This window comes from Empidonax traillii, unplaced genomic scaffold (genome assembly GCF_003031625.1).
Source record: "Empidonax traillii isolate 1590-97213 ecotype Southwest subspecies unplaced genomic scaffold, ASM303162v1 scaffold574:size890810, whole genome shotgun sequence".
Taxonomy (NCBI): domain Eukaryota; kingdom Metazoa; phylum Chordata; class Aves; order Passeriformes; family Tyrannidae; genus Empidonax; species Empidonax traillii.
In genome coordinates, this window is record NW_020955767.1 from 707,950 (window position 1) to 728,174 (window position 20,225).

A 20,225-nucleotide genomic window follows, 5' to 3' on the forward strand; every position below is an offset into this window, starting at 1 on the left:
CATAAGCAGCTCTGACAGCCAAAAGCTGGTATGAAGAGAAACGAAACAACTGGGGGGGTTGTCTCCAAGAGCTCCAAAAAGGCACGGAGTGGCGATGGAGAGGGGGAGCAGGAGCTTGCTGTGCCCCTGTCCCGCTCGGGGCTGCTCTGCTGCGGGGAATGCGGAACTGCGGAGCTGGCGGGGGGCAGGCAGGGGGTGGCCGTGTTTGAGCAGGGATCTGGCGCTATAACTTTTTTCTTCTTCTGTTTCAAGTAAACACTCTTCCCCGCCTTCTCCTCGCTCCCTCCACCCCACCTCCCTCTCTTTCAGTCCCGCTCATGTGTTTCTATTTAAGGGCTGCAGTGCAGACGAATATGATTGGCATCTACAGCCCCCTCTTGACTTTCAGCTCAAGCCTTTAGAGTGGAGAAGGAGCTGAGCCGCCAAGGGGAGAGCTGTTTTTTCTTTGGGTTTTCTGGGGGGATGGCTCAGCTGTGGATTTATACTGCTTCTGCCCAGGATTTTTCTCTCTGAATGGGAGCAAGGATTGTGGAAACCATGTTGGGGAGAGCTTTATTTTCAGAATCCATCATGAAACTGTACAACTGATTCACGTTTTTGGCTTCTTTTTATATTTTTTTTTTCCTCCCCTTTTTTCTTCTTATTCTCTCCAATGTCCCTCTGTGCTGCTGGGTTGTGGGCCAGAGGAGGCTGTTTCTATATGGCCAGCCATTTGGGGATATGCTGCGAGCCAAGGTTGTTTGCTGATTCGCTTGGCTCTGGTGACAAGTTGGCCTATTCTGAATCGGATGGACGGAGGTCGCTCTCAAGGAGCCATGGCTGGAAGCTGGCTTACGGCTTGCTTTTTCCCTTCCCCAGGTGCTGATGCTAGCTCTGAACCCATGATCCTGGAGCAATATGTGGTGGTGTCCAACTATGAGAAGCAGGAGAATTCTGAGATCAGCCTCCAGGCTGGAGAGGTCGTGGATGTTATAGAGAAAAACGAAAGCGGTAAGTGATATTTGCTGGTTTTCCCTCTTCCAGTGGTTTGATTTTTGCATGTGTTCCTCTGCTTTCAGTTTCCTCATCACTGCTTGTAGCTGTATGTTAGCTCCATCTGGTACAATTACTATGTCTGGCAGAGGATGTTGAAGTTTCTCAATGTTGATTTGGGCTGGGGGCCAAATGTTGCCTTCTACTGTAAGAATGTTTCATAGGTTTTGTGTATTAATTAGCCAAGGTACACTAATGGAAAATGAAGGGGAAGGAGGGAAAGATCTGCACCTAATGAAGCTGATGTATAGTAGGCTGCTATAGCTGCCTTGCTGTCTCTTCAAGTTTCTGTCAGTATTTCCATTACTAACTCCCTTTTCGGAGGATTTATAGGATGAGTGTTTAAAAATTGCTTGGGATGAAACTTGGCTTGACAGCCTAGCCCATGGCCCAGAGCTCGGTAGGGAGGGGAGAGAATGTGCGTAGATAAATACGTGGCCATGCACAGTTTCAAAACTTCTTGCAGAAGTGTTAATTGGGGAATTTTGAGGCGAGGAGGCAGAGACTGTCATGTAAAAGCGAGATGCAATCCTTTCTTCTGCCATTCGTGGAACAACCAGCTTCCACTTGGAAAATGAGACTTTTGGCAAGTGTTTGTATAGATGCCTTTTGTATTTTTTAACTCTTGGATGCCTCGTAGCTTGGAGTTGGGCAAAACTGATGCAGGAGACTGTGTACGTGTGAGTGGCTGGAGTTGGTTAGCACCTGGTTTGAATAACGGCCTGTCTTCAGCAGCTCCCCCTCCTTCCCTCCAGCACTTCTTGTGTATTAATCCAGAGCTGTTGTCCAGGACTGGTTTCCAGCCCACTCGTGACTTGTGTGTCCTCATCCAGAGGAGCTGCTGACATTTGGAGCCGTCCAAGCAAATGTTCACGTCGTGGTACCTCCACGTGCAGGGCTCTCACGACTGGCTGGCTCTGGAGCCTGCTGGGCACGCCAGAGCTTGGGGAAACTAGGACACCCTGATCTGAGATTCAAATCCAGCTTCCAGAGCTTTGAGCCAGGTTATCCACAAAGATGACCATGCATTGTACTTTTTTTTTTTTTTCCTTCTTTTAATGGAGTGGTAATTTCTCTGCTGTATGAGAGCCTCATGCTTGTTTGGCTCAAAGTGATGCAGTTATTTGCTGGCTGGTGATTTAGTGTGGTGTCCAAAAGGATAGTGTGTGGAAATGCACTGGCTAATGTGCACAGAAATGCCTGTCTCCTGGGTACTGACTGTATCACTTGCAAAACTAAGAGAAACCAAACTGCTCATCTGCCCCACTTTAAAACAATAGTTACAAATGAAGGGGAGGAAAATGTCTTAGCTTTTTAAAGAGTGTCTGGGCTAGTGAACAAGCATCCTCCCTTCCAAGCCTGGGGCTCCTCATTGTCAGTAGTGGGTGTTACTGCCATCAGAGCAAGCCTGATTATATTGTGGCAATTTATATTCATGATATCCCTGTCTTGGATAATGACTTATGGAGCCATGGGAATTGGGTTGTAAATAATGCAAGAAGTGTCTAAATTTCAGTTACAGTTCCTTTGTGTTTTCTTTTATTGTGGCCTCTCTGACTTGCATAGTTCACACCATATTGTATTGAACCACATGGTATGGGGAGACAGAAATGGAGAATGTCAGGGTTTGAATTTAATTAGCGGGTCCAGAAATGTGACTCTTCTAAGGGAACATCCTTGAACACGGATTACACTTCTTAAAACCATATTCTAATGCTTGGCAGTCAGATTTCTTAATGTCCATGTAAACAAGAAAGAAAATCTGAAGCCTGGAACTCCATGCTGTGATCTTACTCTTTATAGTCCTATATGTATAAGATAGGTATATGTATATCTTAAAAAGGAAAAAGGCAAATAAACACATAAGTCACAGAATGGTGATGGAGAGAGCATCACTTGCTTGGATCCTGTTGAAACTGTACTGGTAGGGAAATCATAGTTTTGTAGTTCCAAGAACGGGACTCTTACTGTCTCCTAGGTTAGGGGTACCACACAAATGACTTCAATAATATGACTTCTTGTCTCTTCAGCTATAGCTAAACCTATGAATGGCATGTAATTAAATTAGAAAAAGTTTTGTAAGTGTCAACTCTTTAAACTGCTTAGTGTAAGCAATCGAACCTAGGAGATGAGATCACGACTTCTAAGAACATAAGGATGTATTTTCCAAGAAAATACGATTATTGGACTATGCACATGTGTAGTAATTCATCTGACTGTATTGTTATGGTGGCTTGCAAGTGTTGTGAAACAATAGCTGCGATGTATAAATTAGGCTTGTTCTTCTGGTCCAGACAAAGGTGATGCAAGGTGTTATGGATGTCACCTGCAGCAGGGGCAGTTCCTTCTGTGAAAGGAAGGCAAAATGGCTGGATACCTTGTTAGCTGATGGCTGAGAAGTCCCATCAGATTGGAGAGTGTATGTTGGATGCTCTCTGCTGGGCCAGTATGTCAAACTTCCTTGTGTGAATATACATGGATATAGCATATCATATGGGTGTTTCTTTAACTGTGCTTTGGGGTGGTTTGATATGAAAAGGCACAGATGACTGCTTGATTTTAAAACCTTGCCTGAACAGGTTTGCCTGCTGATGCTGAGGGACACTTAAATGGTTCTTTTGTTTTCTGCAGTGGGAAATACCTTAATTTGGCTTTGTTACATGCCTTCATAGGGAAAAAACACCTTATTTTTACTGGTCAAATGTCCCTATGCTTTTTACTCAAGGAACTGCAAAACTAGTTTCCAAACAATGGTGCATGTTAGACGTCCTGCTGGATGTCTTCTGCACACTTCTAGGGCCTGAGCTAGAGGTACCATCTTTTCAGATGTTTGCCTCCAAATTGTGTGCACTCCTGAAAGGAAGTAAGCTGGGCTTTTTCAAAGACCAGTGTATAGGGCAGAGGTAGAATGGGGAAAAAATTCTGACAGTGTGTAGAAGTCTTATCTGGTTTTCATCAAGCTACTTTAGCTTCATCTCAAGTAAGTGTGTTGCACTTACAGTATAGTATTACTCTGTGTTACTTTTCCCATAGAAGAGATAGTATTTAATATGTCTCACAGACATATATGCAAACCCATTTGGTAGGGCCTTGTCTCATAATTGGTTTTCTCTTTCACTGAAAGAGTTGGATAAATTGTCTTCATTATTGTGCCAATAAAAGTTATGACTTGGAACAGTATTATGACTTAAAAGCAGGTCACTGTAGCATATGTGGTGAATAATTTCCAAAACCCTTCATCTGGGTTATGAAGCCTTTGGGTCACTGTAACCTGTTTTTTGCTTCAACTGCAATGTAAGAAAACCTTGCTAGACTGAAGTAAAGCGGTCGTATTCCTATACTTCAGAGCAAGATCTTCAATCATGTACCAGCTCCCAGGCTTCAGCAGTTGGTTTTTGCTGCAAATACCTATCTTAGCTCAAAAAAATTACCCTTTAGACATTAATTCTGATTATAAGACACCCAGAGTGCAGTTGTATCTCATGAATATTTATCCCTTTCTTTTTTTTTTCTTAACTGGGGAGGAAAACCTATTGCATGTAGCAATAGTCACAAATGTATCAGGAGAAAAAAGGAGGTTTACAGTCTCTACAGATGTTGTCTGTGAAGTCTGTAGTTACATGGCTTGTGTTTCTTGCTAGAAGTGACTGTGATTTGTTTAAAGGCATACTGTAAGCAACCTGCCTGGTCCAACACTATCTAAACATTTCTGAGTTGTTTCAGAATAACTGTGAATAGTTGACGTAAGTCTTGTCTGTCAAGTACATAGGCTTCTTTTAAACCTTAACCAAAAAAAACCTTGTGGAGTGACTTAAAAAATGTATTTCTGCTGCAGAAAAGAAATGTTGTGACTTTAAAGCAGGAATCTGACAGATTTCTTTAAGGTGGAAGGGGGAGGGACTGAGCCAGAGCAGCTCCCTCTCTGCCAAGTTTTGCATGGATGTGGCTTGAAATGGTCAAGTTATAAACTGTGGCGGCAGTGTTTGCAATGGAAAACCTGACAGACAGTGAAGTATAAGCATAATCCTGAGCAGCTCTGCCTCTGCTGCTGCTCTGCTCACAGGCAGGACGGCTGCTCTTTCCTTGCAGCCCCTGGGAGCTGTGACTGCGGTGGAGGCGGCGTGGGATGGTGTTTTCAGCTGGGCTGAGCAGGACCAGAGCCATTTCCTTTGCAATTACATAACTGCAGACCAATTTTCAGTATTATAGTACACGTAATACGTAAAACAAAGCTAGTATGGCCAGTGTAGCTTTTTCAGGACCCAAAGGCATCTCTGGGGAGGGAGGCTGTTCTTCGCTCTTTATGTGGGGAGTGGAACATGTACTGAAGTATCACCATAAGGAAGGTCTCTGCTCATCTGGGAGTCCTGGTTTAGGGGTTTTGGGACTTTCTGGTTGTCTGCACAGTGTCAGAATACTAGCGTGTGCCTGGCAATATTCTCTGCTGCCCCATTTGGTTTCACTTGTGCTGCTCATTGCCTGCAGTCATGATGTAGGAGAGGGACATAGAGAAGCCACAGCTCTCTTGACTCCTGGGGAGGAACCGGTTTCTCTATTGCAAACTCCCTCTTCTTGGATTGGGGGCGTTTTGAGTTAGGCTTCTGGCTCTTCATGGGGAACACAACACCCTTTATTTAAAGCTATTGCTTTCCAGGTTTAAGTACGTGAGTTTATTTGGTACCAAATGGGGCCAAGAGTGCTTTCAGAATTAACTGCTGCATCTTGGCTAAAGGTGCACCCTTAAAGTGTTCCAGGTAGAAACAGAAACACGATTTTTTACAACTCATGGATCAATCTTGCATCCTTATATCCCCTGTGCCATACCTGTTTTTGCAAGTGGCATTGATTTTTAGTCCCCTTTCTTTGGTGTTGGTGGGGCTTTTGTTTTAAATTTTGTGAAGGTCACTGTTTCTGTCTTGGAACTGCTTTTTGCTGCTCTACCTCTTTCTCTAGGTTCTTGTCTTCACAATTCCCTCCTCTTTATACCCAGGGGGTAGCACGGCACTGTGTGCACTGCTAGTAAATGTGTCTGAGCATGGGCATTATCTTGCAAAACCTGACCAAACTCCAGTACACCTCTGTTTATTCTAACAGATAAGTGACAGACTAGCAGTTTTCTGGGCTTTGAATGTGGCTGTAGCTCTACACTAAATTGCAAATGCAGTTTCCTAGTTTGTTTATGAGTTGTCAATAGCTTGGCATCCACTGGTCAGATGTGTTGCCAGACACAGTACATTTAACTGCCAACATCAGGCTTTATTTCAGGTGCAATTGTGCATGTTGGCTTTCTTTAAAAGGTGCCTTATTTCTTTGCATAGCTTTTCAAGAGAGTGTGGTTCATGAGATATGAAACAGGACTTGATTTCTGTTTGTACACACAGCCCAGCCCTGCCCTGCTGTTTGCCCTGAGAAAGATACTTCAGTTCTCTGTTTCCATTTCTTCCCGGTGTGGCTGTATATATGAATTTTAAACCTTGCAGGAGACCAAGGTCATGATATAACAAGTAAATACTCTCTCATATGGCAGCCTCTTGGTCAGTCCTTGAGCTGTGCCTGGAATCTGAGGAGGAGAAACAACACTTATGTAGGTTAAACACCTTTCCTCTAGCACTGTTGGCTTTATCCCAGAGGACAGGTTTAGGTGAGTGGCCACCACAAAATACTGGGGATAGCTTGTCTCGCTACTTCTGTATGTACTAGTGCTCATAACTCTAAGAAGCAGAGCCAAGCTTAAGGAAGGACCACTCCGAGCCCCTTCTTCAAAAACAGAGGTTCTGTAGCTTTCAGTGTCCTATCCTGAATGCAGGGCTGTCTTGCCATGTGTCCTGCCTTTCTGGGCCTGTCACCAGCCCAGCAGTGGAGGATACTTGATCCACTTATGATTCAGTTCCTGTCCTGCTGCCGTTTTCTGCCCAATGTGCGTACTAAGGCAGACAAACACAGGCTGTCTGAGGAGGCAGGGTGGGTGATTTGGAATTTTTGGCTAGGAGTTACTGGAAAGTTGTTTAATGTCATAAAAAACAGTGTTTGTAGGAGTTTTCTCTCCAAACAGGGACAATGCTGGCAAAGCAGAGATGCTTTTCTCCTTCAAAATCTTGCAGCTCTGGGGCTGGAGAAAGGCTTGTCTGGGCAGGCAGAGGTTCAGAGATGTTTGTGTTGAGGGTAAGGATGCTCAGTGGCACTCACTTGTCTCACTGCAGCAGTGTCTTTATCTTCAGGCTTTTTGGAGACTGTGACCAAAGCTGGTTCTTCTCTTGCACTGTTCTGCAACAGTGTTAACAAAGCATCCTGTTGGTGTGTTGAGTTGCAAAGGGTGGGTTTTACTTTAAACTTCAGCTGTCTTGGAAGCTGCTGTCTCTGGAGAGAGCCTGGGTGCCTGGTTTTAAAGTAGTCAATGGAAACATAGTATTGATAGGATGGACAGGGACATTTAGACTAATTCTGGCTCTGTGCTGGTTTCAGGAAAATCCTGTGGCTAGCTTAGAGCAGAGAGGTAAAACTGGATGTGATGACCTGCTTCTAGCCAAGTTTTTTCTGGAAATCAGCTCCTTTCTGGGAATACAGTGCCTGACCAACCCTGCAAACACTGAAAACAGGCACTCCCTCTTCCAGTGGCCTGTTTGCAAAATGTTGAGTTGATGGAGAGAAATTACTCTCACACCAGAAACAGCCGGGTCAGCAGGAGATGAGGAGGAGCCCTCCTTCCTCTGCTCTTGCCCCTGGGAGCCCAAGGGTGGGGTGACACTGTCTAATGACTCTAGCAGATGTACTAAGCTGGAAACAGCCCTTGACAGCCTACTCTGACCTCTCTGGTGATTGTTTTGTAAGCTATTTTCCGACCCCCTTTTTTCTTGCCTTTTTTTTCCCAATCTGATTGAATATTTAACTCTGTGCCTCTGAAAGGAAATGGTAAGGAGGATGGTAGCTGCTTTCTTTTTCTGGCTGTTTTACTTTCAACAGTCAAAGGATGTTGGTATGGCTGAAGTCCTCTTTCGAGTTTTTTTTTTTCAGAATTTAACTTGCCTTTACTGGGCCCAGAGGGGAATCATGCCACAACATTTCTGAAGCAGTTACATCTGAGCCCCTGTTCAAGGCTGCCCTATACATAGGTTTGAAGATAAGCTATTTGGGAGTGAAGTTTCTTGACCTGTCTGTTGCTTGAGCATCACCACACCATCGTATCAGCTGAGCTGGGGATGTTGCTTCATAAAGCAAAATGCTTGAATTAGGAACGTGTTATAATATTTCTGTTGCTGTATTGGGATGTGGAAATGGCTTTCCTCTGCCCCACTTGGTAATTGACATCTGTTTCTATGTTTAAGAGCTTGAAATGTGTTGGAACCAGAGGGTTGTTTTTTTCTGGTTTTTTATAGTTGTCCTCTATCACTGTGGCAAAGAGGTTGTTCTCCATCGCCACTTCTGAAATGCCTATTGTTTTGTGACTGTGCAAAGGGATTAAGGTGTACTCCTGCTTTTCTACTGGCAATATTTGTTCCAACCCTGTAACAAGGGGAGAGTGTCTCATTAACTGTGCTGTGACATTCCCATCTCTTCTGGGAAGCTCTTCCACATTTCAGAGACATCCCTGCTTGGTTTTTCTTTGCCCAGCTTTGAATTGCAGTTGGTACTTGCTCTGACTCCTTGATGACAAGCTCATTAAGAACACTTGAAATATGGCTGTCTGCTAACACTCTGCCCTTTGCAGTGCCTGGCTCTGCTGAAGCTTTCCTGGGACACCTCCAGGCTGTTCTGGAGCTCTGCTAGTTAGGGATGTTTTGCTTGTTGGGATGGAGTTGTTGATTGTGGCTTGTATTATTTGGTCCCATATGAGTTGGGAGCAGTTGAATGTCATACTAGAGTGACCTTCAGTGCATTTATAAAGCCTTGCAGAAGTTAACTAGTATTGGTGTTCCCTCCGGTTCATAATTGAAGTTCTAAGTGTAGTAAGAAACAAATTACTATTTTCTAAGCAACACTGCCTGCTTCATATTCCTATAAAAGGTAAAGAACAGTTTTCTAGGGAGTAATAGGGACACAAGATGTCACGGGTTCATATTCCTCTACAACATTCTCCTCTTTAATAGTACCTGTCAGATCCCTTTTATGTAGTGTTTGCTTTCAACTTGCTTTAAAGAAATATCTCTCCAGATTGATAAAACGACTTCCAATTTGAAATTGTCCCTCTAGAACATATTTTCTCAAATGTTTGCAGCTATAGTGTGTGGTTTGTGTTAATTTTTCTAGTCCTACTTCCATTGTTTTTCAGAATCTTGGGTAACTGGTGTTCTGTCAGGACTACCTCAGTTGTGGAGGGGGGAGATGTTTCCATTTTATGGAGACATCTCAAATCCAACCACTTTGACTTTTGCGTTCATTTTCCCCTTTTTTTAGCCTATGTCATGCCTCTGTGGGACAACTCTCTCACACCCCCAAATTCCTCAAAGCTTGGGAGAAGGGTGATTGCTGTGAATAGAAGTTTCCAGATATATTAAATATTTACCTCCAGGGCTGAGTCTTTGCTATGCTGTCATCTAAGCATCCCACTGAAGTAAACAGATTCCCTTTTTAAACTTCCCTCCACCTGACTTGATGTGGAACAAAATACTACCCATTTAATTGTAGTTAGATCTCCAATCTCTCTGCAGATTAGGGAACATCTACATTTCTCTAATCTCTCAAGAAATAGCAATGGGAGCCCAGCGAGAGAAATACTCCTCACAAAACCCAGTGGAGCCAAACTTCACTTGCCAGGGAAAAGCCTTCACTCAGGCAGGACTGAAAGAGGTTCCATATGGTTGCCAGGTCAGCACGTGAGGAGTCTTTTCTTGTTTCCAAAGCACAAGAAAAATAGTTCAAAGGAGGGGGGGGAATAAAACTGGTATCAGCCATTGCAAAGATGGTTTCTTATTTGCATCTGTTTTGGTTTCCCTGTATCGGAGCCACTGAGACTCTTAAGACCCCCTCTATGAGCAGGAGAGGAACCAAGCCTGTCTGGACTTCATATTGCTAGCTGTAGGCATGAAATCTGTTCCAGGACTTCTGAGACCACCCTATTAGTCTGTCTGCTGGGGGCGAGGTGGGATGTGACCACTGAAACCACAAACTTGAAGATTCAGTTGTGTGTAAAGGCAATTTGGCCTCAGAGGAATAGGGCACATCATAAGCATGGAGAAGTTAAGGTGCAAGCACTGCTACTTTTAAGTTTGCCATATAACACATCCAGGTACTCCTGAACTGTAGGATTTCTACCAGGCCTCAGAAAACTTCAATTCTGAAATTTCCACCTGCCAGAAAGTTTCTTTCTCTTCTCATTCAATCCTATGTGCTAAGATTTTATGCTTAGGCAGATAGTCAAATTCTCTGTTTCTATTGCATACCCTGTTTGGAGCCCAGGATGGCAGGCTGGAAAGGAAAAAAAAAAGGAGCATCCCTGGTTGGAGCCTTTGCTCATTACCTCCTTTGTTTATGCAGTCACTGCCTGTTGTGGGACCCTGAAACCTGCCCCAAGAAAATGTTTCCAAGGAAAAATCTGCTTTTCATATTAGAATACATAAACTTGGTAGTGATTGAGTGTCCTATGTCAGCCAAATAGGTCACCAGCTCAGCACTTCTGAAAGAAACTACCTGGGGCCAAGAAGATACAAGGATTTTGCTGAGACCTTCCAAGGAGTCCCATAGTTACCCTGTGAGCTGCATTCCTTCAGATGTGACTACTTTTAAAAAAACAACCAACCAAAAAAAAAAAAAAAATCAACAAAAAAACACCAAAAAAACCAAACAAACAAAAAACCCCAACCAAAATGTAAAAGCAATTATTTAAAATTATTTCAGTTTTTTTGTTTTATTAAGGTTTCATTTAAGAAACCAAGTCACTGAAATGGCTTTAAATAAGCCCTCAAAATACTAAACTTAATGCATAATGACTGATATTTTCTGCCCTTTGTTCTAGTTAATCAAGACAGAAATTATACACAAAGACTTAGCCTCTTGTGGTGACTTTCGGGCCTGTTTTTCAAAGTAAGCAAAAGACTGATGGTGCAGTTTTGTTGTGTCAGATGAGGACAAGATTAATAATGGATAGAAGAGATTTTTTTTTTCCCCAAGCTGCACAGCAAATAAGCAGTTCCAATAATACTTTGGCAGCAAAATGGAAGCTGTAATCATTAGCAGACATGTTTCAGTTATGACCAGCAACATAACCCCATGCTTTTGGTTTTCATGTTAAAAAGAGTTCAGTTTCCCCACAAACCAGTGTCTCATCCGTCTCCAGATTTAGCAAAACCTATAGAAGTAACTATAGGAGTTTCATAATACAATCAGATTTAGGAGGTGGCTTGACAGAGGGGTGTATGTTGACTCTTCCCATCCACGCCTCAGTCTCAGATTTCCCAGCATTCTTAATGGAGAATTTAATTATTTTTCTAGTAGAAAGATGTTGGATTAATTGAAGCAGTTCTGGAAGAGGCAAGGGATGAGATGGGGTCTCTTGGATCTCTGTTTTACTGACTGGCTTCTCATTACTATTTTTATTGACCAGTTCAGGTTTTTTTGTATCTTGATAGTGTGTGACTTCATTTGAAAGTTTCACGTGCAATGGGACATTACTTTATTTCAAATGAAACTGAACTGTAGTTTTATTGGCAGCATAGTCAAACCTCAGCTTGGTGATCATGGCAAGTATTTCCCAGACCTCCCTTGAATCTTTATCTCCTATTTCTCCCTGCAATGTGAATGTGTCTTGGAAAGCCCTAACCTGTTGCTTTGAAAAGTTGTTATAATTCTGTTTGCAGAACCACCTCCTGCTTCTCTCTTCCTCTCTCCCATCACACATGCACACCCTTTCTGGCACGCTGGTGGGATGGGATTTAATGCAAGCCTATCAGTGGCTGGAGCAGAAGAGCAATGCTGGGTGCACTTGTGCTGTAGACACCTTTTGCTTTGTTTGCTTTGCTCCTATATTAATACAGCTGCCATATGTTTGCTTAAGAATCCCAGGCTGGATTGAAACTTGGGTAAAAGAGAAAGTAAGTTTCTGCCTTTGCATGATAAGCAGCAGCTTGACTAGCTAGACTAATGCTGGCAGGCACACATCTGTGCTGACGAGTGTAAGATAACACCTTCATGATTTGATGTCCAGGTCTTGGGGCACTGCGCTGGCTTTCAAATGGTGACCATATGTGCAGGTGAAATGTATCCTTCTTAAAGGATGAGACCTCTCAGGGACAAAACCTGGCAGTTGGAATAACAAATTTCAGCGTGCTGAAACTGAAATCAAGCTTAGTGTGATGGTTCGGACTTGGTTTCCTGTCAAGTGTTCAACCCTCTAGTAGTAGCCTTTCTCTTCCCCCCTTTCTACTTCCCCCAGGGCAAAGGAGAAAAACTATGCAAATTGAAGAATTTGAAAATCAAGCTAGTTATATAAAAAATATATTTTATGTATATTACAGTTAAGATGCTATGTACACAGTAAACGGGAATTCAAACACCTCCCGAAGGAATAGGGTAAGGGGAAGGAGGGATAAAAGGAAATAAAAAGGGACACCAAATAGATATGCGCAATCAAACCCGAGAATTAGTAAAATAACTAGTAAAACGAATTTCACCACATCTCTTAGAAAGAAACAGGATTGACATACATACGGCTAGTACTCCCTAAGTCTTCACGTGGCAGGTCAGTGGATGCTGCAGGCCTCAGCCTTAGATAAGCGAGACCAACGCAGGGACCCACTGTTTGCGAACTTCGGCGGAAGAGAAGAAGAACGAAGGCCACTCCTCTCTTTTTATTTATACCACGATTTACGTAAAAATCGTATGGAATACTGGGAGCACTGCCCCTTCCTTGGTTACAAACTGGTAACCAGGGAAGGCCTAGATTAAAACCACCACACTTAGGAAGCCCTGAGCACAATCCCTGCTCAAACACGATGGAGGTGATGGCAGGGTGCAGGGTAAATTTCCATGCAGTGGTGATCCTAAGATTGGAAGAAGAGCATCTTAAACCTGAGTCACTGACTTGAACTCTGGTAAATTCAAAAATAGCACTTTAATCTCCCTTTTATAGCATTTGGATGTTATTGGAGGCCTCCCTGCATGAGGAGAACCAGAGCTACTTAGAGAGACTTGACTCATTTATCTTACCAAGTATAAGTGGAGATTCAGGATGGGTAATGTGAACCTGGGAAGGTCCATCAATGATCATTTGAAACCTTTGGATTAAACTCAAGGCCAGTTTATTCAGTGTCTTGGAAACCACTCAGAAGAATCTGTATCTCTGAGTGTTGGCAAGGGGAAGACTGCACACACTGACTCACAGGAAAGAAGGTGAAACTTGCTTCTGTGCTTGAAAACAGGACCAGGAGTCCAAGAGACAGTTTCTTTGAGGTTTTGTTCTTAATCTTGACTAAAATTCCTTACCATTACTGAGAAGGACACTCTCTGCAGAGTATGAAGAACCAAAATTACGAGATGGCTGTACGCTCAGGATGAGCTTGCAAATTGTTCTCTTGTTTCAAGTAGACCTCTGTGACCAAAATGTCCTTGAATAAATGTAGAATGAACAGAAGTGGGATGCTATTTTCATTGCCAGGCAAATGGGATAACTGACTCCTATAGAAAATACCTCTTTTGTTTCTCCTGAGCACAGCAAGCAGAACTGGTTCTTGTACCAGCTACAAGTTAAATTACACACTGGTCATTCCAGATGTCTGTATTTTTAGAGCTGACTATACACTTCCGGGACTGTTAGCCTGTTGGTTTTAAAATAAGAAGCGAGCTTCTGGGATTGGCGTGTGAACCCTTCCACTCAACTGAGAACTGGGAAGTTAAGTATCTCTTTTACAGAAGTATCCAGGTTTGAGAGCCAACCACATGAAAGGGTGTTGCGTTCCCTGTGCCACCCCAGAGTCTCCCTTGCAAAAAATCCTAAACAGAAACCAACATCCCACAATAAGGGCACTGTCTGCAGCGTGTGGGATATTGGAGACCTAATGGTTCTGGGGATGGTTTGCAAGATCCTTGATGACACTGATTCAAATTTAGCTCTGGTTACCAGGAATTGTTGTGTAGAGACATTTGATGGAAAACGCTGGTGTTTTCAGAGAAACTCCTATTATAGATGAGACGTAGCCACCCTTTGTAATGCAGTGACAGATGCCAGCGTTGGGACCTCCTTGCATGTTGCACTTGAGTTGCACAAGGGCCTTTTTTCCACCAATTAATGAGCAGACACAGCAGAGGCTGAGTGCTTAGGCATGCACTTGCCCTTGACAAGTGTGTCTTGGGGGCATTGCAGCAACAAGATTAGAAATAGTGACTGGGCCAAACTCATCTGCAACTTGTTGATGGCTGCAGGCTGCCAGATGAGCTGCTCTGGCTTCTGTAGACAAACAGAGCCAGGTCCTTGATACATCAGGAAAACCATCTGGTACAGCTGAAACTTGCCTAAATTAGCAATATTTCCCCATCTCCCCAAATCATATAATCCTTCCTCTATTTCTTCTTTGCCTCTTTTTTAAGCAGACTCTTGAGTGGACCATTTGACTGATCCCAGGTAAATTTGGTGGAGACTTAAGTTTCTTCCCTTGCAGGAGGGAATACCTGCAAGGAGGATAACTGAGTGCAGATGGAGACTAGCAACTTCCTTCCTGGGTATCATTTATTCTTCTGTGTTTATAGTTCCTTTTCACTGATCTCCTGTACCTTCTGTGGGGAATCCCATGTGATTAATACTTTTTGGTCTCTTTTGAAAGCTAAATCCTCTGCTAATTTTTCCTGTCAGGAGCACATTCTGATCTAAAGAAATATAACACAGCACATTACTCAATTTAAGGAAATCGAAATCCTATGTTTCTGTGGGACTGAAGCTTTACCTTGACAATGTGATGCTGAGGCATTTTTCTGTAGCTGTCTTAAAGCTGTGCCTTCATCAGGTCTTGGTGGATGGACTAGAAATGCACTTATAAGGTAGAGTTCTGGAGTCAGACTATCCATTGGTACTTGATGTTTTTCTTGCAAGTGAGTTGGCAAGAAAGAGCCTCAATTGCTGTAGTTGAGCTTGACCTAGATTGGTAAAAACAACCATCACTTAATAAAGCAAATTTCATGGCTGTAGTCACCCCTGTTTAACTGGGGCTGTGACTGAGGTCAGAACTGCTTATCTTGGACTTCTGAAGCTGAACAATACCTCTCTCTGGGAAAAAATGAATTACTAAAGGCAAGTTCCACTGAGTGCTCACCTATGACCAACTCACACATGAGACAGACTGCTTCTGTCAGTGATACAAAAAATAACCATAGAAAAGATGGCAGAAGTCAGGACAACGTAAAGTAACTTGTGAGCTTTTATTTTGGTGCTATGTACTCCTTTGGAATGTATCTGTAGCCTTAGCAATATCCCATTTGTAACAAGTCTTTTGCGTGTTTTTGGAAAGTGAAGAGAGAAAATCAGTTATGAGCAAGCCACTGTTTTCTTCCTTTTGAGATTTAATGTGGGATAAAAAAGGAAAGATATAGGAGTGATTCATCCCACAGGCTGTAGTGTTAATCCCATGAAGTTTATGTGAGCAGTGTGTGGCCAGCATCCTTGAAAACGGTCCAGGTGCAGTAGTTATGGGAGGTGCCTTGTGGTCTGAAAGGCAAAGGAACGTTAAAATCAGTTTCTTTCTTGATGTCTGCAACTAAAATGTATCTCTCTGTCATGCCCTCTTCTCTATTCCCTAATTTTTGCCTCCTGTGCTCTCTGCTGTCTGTGCTAGCTTCTAGTATGGAGAAGAAAAATGAGTTGCCTTACTGGTCATGTTTGGCGTCCACCTTTCTCTACCCTTTTGCTGCTTTCCCTTCAGGGATACCAACACTGAGGCGGTGATCAACTCATTGATTAGACAGTTTTGCCAGTGAGTGAGTCTGAATATCAGCTTTGTTCAAGTCAACAAGAAGCTCCTGATCATTCTAGTTCTTATAACTGCGTGCCTAACAGGGCATGATATTTGAGTTCACCTCTCCATCTCTCAGTATGGGCCATACCAGTTTTTTGTTTAGCTGGGTGTGTACAGCTTCATAATCTTCCCTGAAGCGACAGAGCTGTGCCTTCTGTCCCATTGTACTGTCATGGCACATGGTGACCCACAGAGTTCAAAGCCAGTGGGCACACAGATGGACTGAGCTCTCTTTGACAGCTCACGATATTCATAATGCAGCGGTAGCCAGGAAGATCCTGAGTGCGTAGGAGGCTGACCACTGTTACACAGTTATCCTGTTTGGTTTGGTTTGCTTCTCTGCTGTCCAGGGCCAGAGAACTTGGAAGTGGATGCTGGCAGAAGGGAAACCTTCTCACAAGACTCCTACTCTGTGTTTGGAGGGGTGAAGTCACGTTGTGAAGTCTAAATCCATAGTGGAATTTGATGTTGATTTAAGGGGTCCTAGAACCATGGTAGAAAAATTATTTTTAAAATAAAAATATAAGGTGTTTACTAGTCAGGGACTGTTGAGACACTACTGGAGTCTTTTGAGTAGGTGCTTTCAATTTGTATTTGGATGTTTGTCTGTTCTATTTCAAAGCCAGTAGTATTTTGGTGGTGGAATTTTGTCCAAAAGTGTTCAGAAATTACTATTTGCAGGCTGGTAGGAGGGAATCAAGAGGCAACAGTGTGACCAAGTAGAGGCTGAAGAACTGGCAGCAGTGCAACCTCATCATTTCTGCTCAAGACTGGTTTCTGAATAGGTGGCAGCAGCTCTGGAAAATTTAAGTGCAGTTTATCATGAAAATGAGGAGCAGGTTTGGGAGGAGGTGGTAGCAGAATACCCAGCATCCCTTCAAAAAAAAAAAAAGGAGTTTTCAAGCTCTCAACTTGTCACAAAGTTCTTATTTCCCAAAACCATATCTCTTCTGTGCAGCAGAAGGACCTTGGTGGGCAGCAGTGTTGTGAATATGATCAGTATGTGCTTGAGTTTACTCTGCATTGCATTTTGTAGTCAATTTTGCTGATGATTCTCCCTCTTCTACCAGCTTTCTATAGCATTCAAAGGAATAAATTGTAAATGTCATATGGCTCCTGAACTACACAAAAACAGCTACACATGGGTTCAAGATGACAGATTAGGTTTCCAATCCAGACTTTCCTAAAATAGGAATGTGGGCTGTGTTCTGTCTAGTGTTTTGTTTTGGATAAGAGGCTTTTGGTTAATGTCAGTCTTGGAGGAGAGGAAAGCTGTCAGATGTCACAGGATCCCAAATGATCTTTGTAGAGTGGCTATGGCCAAAGACACTGGAATGTTTGGTTTCTGCTGAATTTGAGTGACTTCTCAATCATGTGATGGCAGCATCAGGGTTTCCTGGCTATAAAAATGGATAGTAAGCAAAAGCTTATGTGTCCTAATGGTAATTTGCAGAAACAAGTAACATTTCCCAAGGTATTGGAAAATTAACTTGTGGCTGTCTTTCAGCTTTCAGCTTCCAAATCCCTACTGAAAACCTGAATTTCCACTGGAGTTTTGAGGATGCAACCATCCTCTCTCTCATTAGCTTCTTCCTTTTGCTTTTTGCAGGGTTTTTACCACTTTAGCCCATAGTAATTAATCTTGAACATCATCATGGATTTGATGCTTTCCTGTGGAATATGACAAACTTGCTTGTGTCCTTAGTCCCCAAGGCTGGCTGAACAGTCTGTTTGGGCAGGAGCAGTACAGGTGTACAGGTTAGGTCTCTGTGTGAGAAGCAAAATAGCCCCTTCTTCCTGAAGCTGAATGATCAGAAGTGTGTCCCCTCATGGAGGGGACCTTGCTGTGAAGTGACTTCTATTCCTGTGGCATGTATCCAAGCCACTGTGGAAAATCCAGGCATTTCTACTGCTGGCTTTGGTGTGCCAAGAGTGAAATTCTTTGAGCTCAGAATCTTCTTTTTTCTTCTCTGTCCTCTTCAAAGACTGCAAAATTTAGGAAAAAAACCGCACCCAAAACCAGACCCATGAATGGGGATAGGTATTATTTCTGGTTCCTTTCCTGTAACTAGGATATGCAATTTTGTGACAACAAAATAGTCTTTCTCCCCACCCATTCCATGTGACAGCTCTCTACTCCCTCAAAAATCTGACTGCTTGAGATAATGGCTTCTGACTGAAACTTCCCTTATATGACAAGCTGGGCTCAAGTTATTCTTCCATGATGCCCTCTTCAAAGCTCCCCAAAAAAAGGGTGAGTAGCTGTGTGTGCTGGCACCCTCCTCACAGCTGCAGCTCTGAACCCAAGGAGCAAGTGGGCAGTACCTCAGCTGGATGGTCTGCCTGCAGCAAGTATGGCTTGAGCAACAACCTCCAATCTCGAGCCTTGCAGGGGCTGTGGTTATGCTGTTGGACTGCACAGCCAGAGAAAGAGCAAGATCCTGATGGAAAACTTCTTGGAAGACTGAAACTACTTCTGCACATCTGTCCTCCTTTGGAGAAGGTATTACATGCTGAAGTTATGAAATATTGTAGGAGGGGTAAAGTGCTCTCTGCTCTCCAAAGGTCCAAGAGCTTCTCAGTGAATGTACGTGGGTCAGCTCTGAATTGCAGAGTTTGAGGAGCCAAAGTACCATGTTCTCCACCTGTGCAGAGAACACAGGAGGATGACTTTGCCAAAGACAGTAAGTTGATACCTACTGGCCAGGAGTTGGTGTCACTGCCCAGCCTCACCTAATTTCATATTGATGTGAAAAACAAAGATTTATTCAGACGCAGTGTGCCTGGTCTCCAGAATGAAGTGGCACGTGAAGACATTTAATACAGCATACAGCTCTCTGTAGTGCAAGTTTCTGTGCACTGCCAATTAATTTATTATTGTAGATGTTATGTACCCATTTGGAATCCCACTCTGTTCATATTTAAAATTTGATTGTATTGTTAAAGCACTGAGAACTTCAGGGGTTTTGGGGAGGGTTTTTGTACTGACTAGCCTAGCTTTGATGTACTTGCCAAACATCTGTGTGCTTTCTGTATATTTTCCCCCTGCCTTCAGAAAAAGGGTGGTTGCATTTATTTGTGGATTAAATACTTTGCTAGGAAGGGCTGTAAATCTGAAGAGTCGAAAATTGCTAAGTGAGATCATAGACAATAGTAGCAGAAAATAAGGAATTAAACCTGGTATGTGGTCTGGAAAAATTAAAATTCTTCAGAATATTCCTTTTTTTTTTCTTTTTTTTCCCTCTCTGTTGTCATGGGGATATCTAGAAATTGAAAATCCAGAAAAGCTTCTGATTTGGAAACTTTAAACCACTGCAAAGTGTGAATGTTGTGGTGAGACTAGCACAGGGAGGACTGGAAGGTGCTGGAGTCAGGCTGTGCTACATGGACAAGAGGTACCTGTTCTCTTCTTAAATCTGCTGGTGCCCCATCAAATAACCTCTGATTTACATAAGCAGTGATGTAACTTGTACTAACTAATGTTAAACTGGACATTCAGCTGAAAGTTTTACTTCTAAATCCATGAAAAAGCTATGATGTATAAACCCAAAAGCCAAACATTTCATTTGGGTTTGGCCCTTCTACTTTGATTCAGTGTAAATTTTTGTGCCTTCTTCATGGGCCAATTATAAAGTGGCTAAAAAAGGGCTGATATTTAATGAAATGGGCAATAAGGGAACTCGATATCATATTTTTTTAAAATTTCTCATCAGATGATCCTATCACTGTAATAGAAATTTATAATATTTCATTTTCCTTAAAAAAAAAAAATCTTTTAAAAAGAAATTTAAAACCACAAAAAATCTCCTGAAAAATGGGCTGTTTGCCCTGTGTCTCTGGAAAGCACAGACTCTCTAGGGAGTTAATGTAGCAACAGCTTGATTCCATATGCACAACTTGATTGAAGTATTGGACTTTGAGGCAGAAAATGGACTCGGACATGCAGTTGTATCTGTAGATTTGAGTAGACTCCTTAGATGCTTGTGACATTGATGACCAAGGAGTGTCTTTGCTTGCATCTGGCTTTTTGTAAATCCAGCCTCTTACTGAGTGTTTAATTGTGATTCAGAGTAAAGATGCTTTTGGTATGTTTTCCACACTGGGATTTAGATAATCTGAGTGAGAATATGAACCTGTCAGGGCTGTTTCACAAGTCTCATTCCCAGGGATCTCCATCTGCCAGCTCGGGGAGCTGCTGGAAATGCTGTATCAGTGCTCCAGAGGTGTGTCACTGGTGCTTGCAGCGGTGCTCAACAAGCA

General features: G+C 42.8%; 1 protein-coding gene across 4 annotated transcripts in view; it reads left to right on the forward strand.

Moving 5' to 3' along the window:
- SH3PXD2A (SH3 and PX domains 2A) overlaps positions 1-20,225 on the forward strand; it is a 251,152-nt gene that overhangs the window by 187,092 nt on the left and 43,835 nt on the right. For all 4 annotated transcript variants that reach the window (XM_027898005.1, XM_027898006.1, XM_027898007.1 and 1 more), the window contains one exon: positions 859-990. In XM_027898005.1, coding sequence (XP_027753806.1) covers positions 859-990 — 132 coding nt within the window. The remainder of the gene's footprint in view (positions 1-858; positions 991-20,225) is intronic.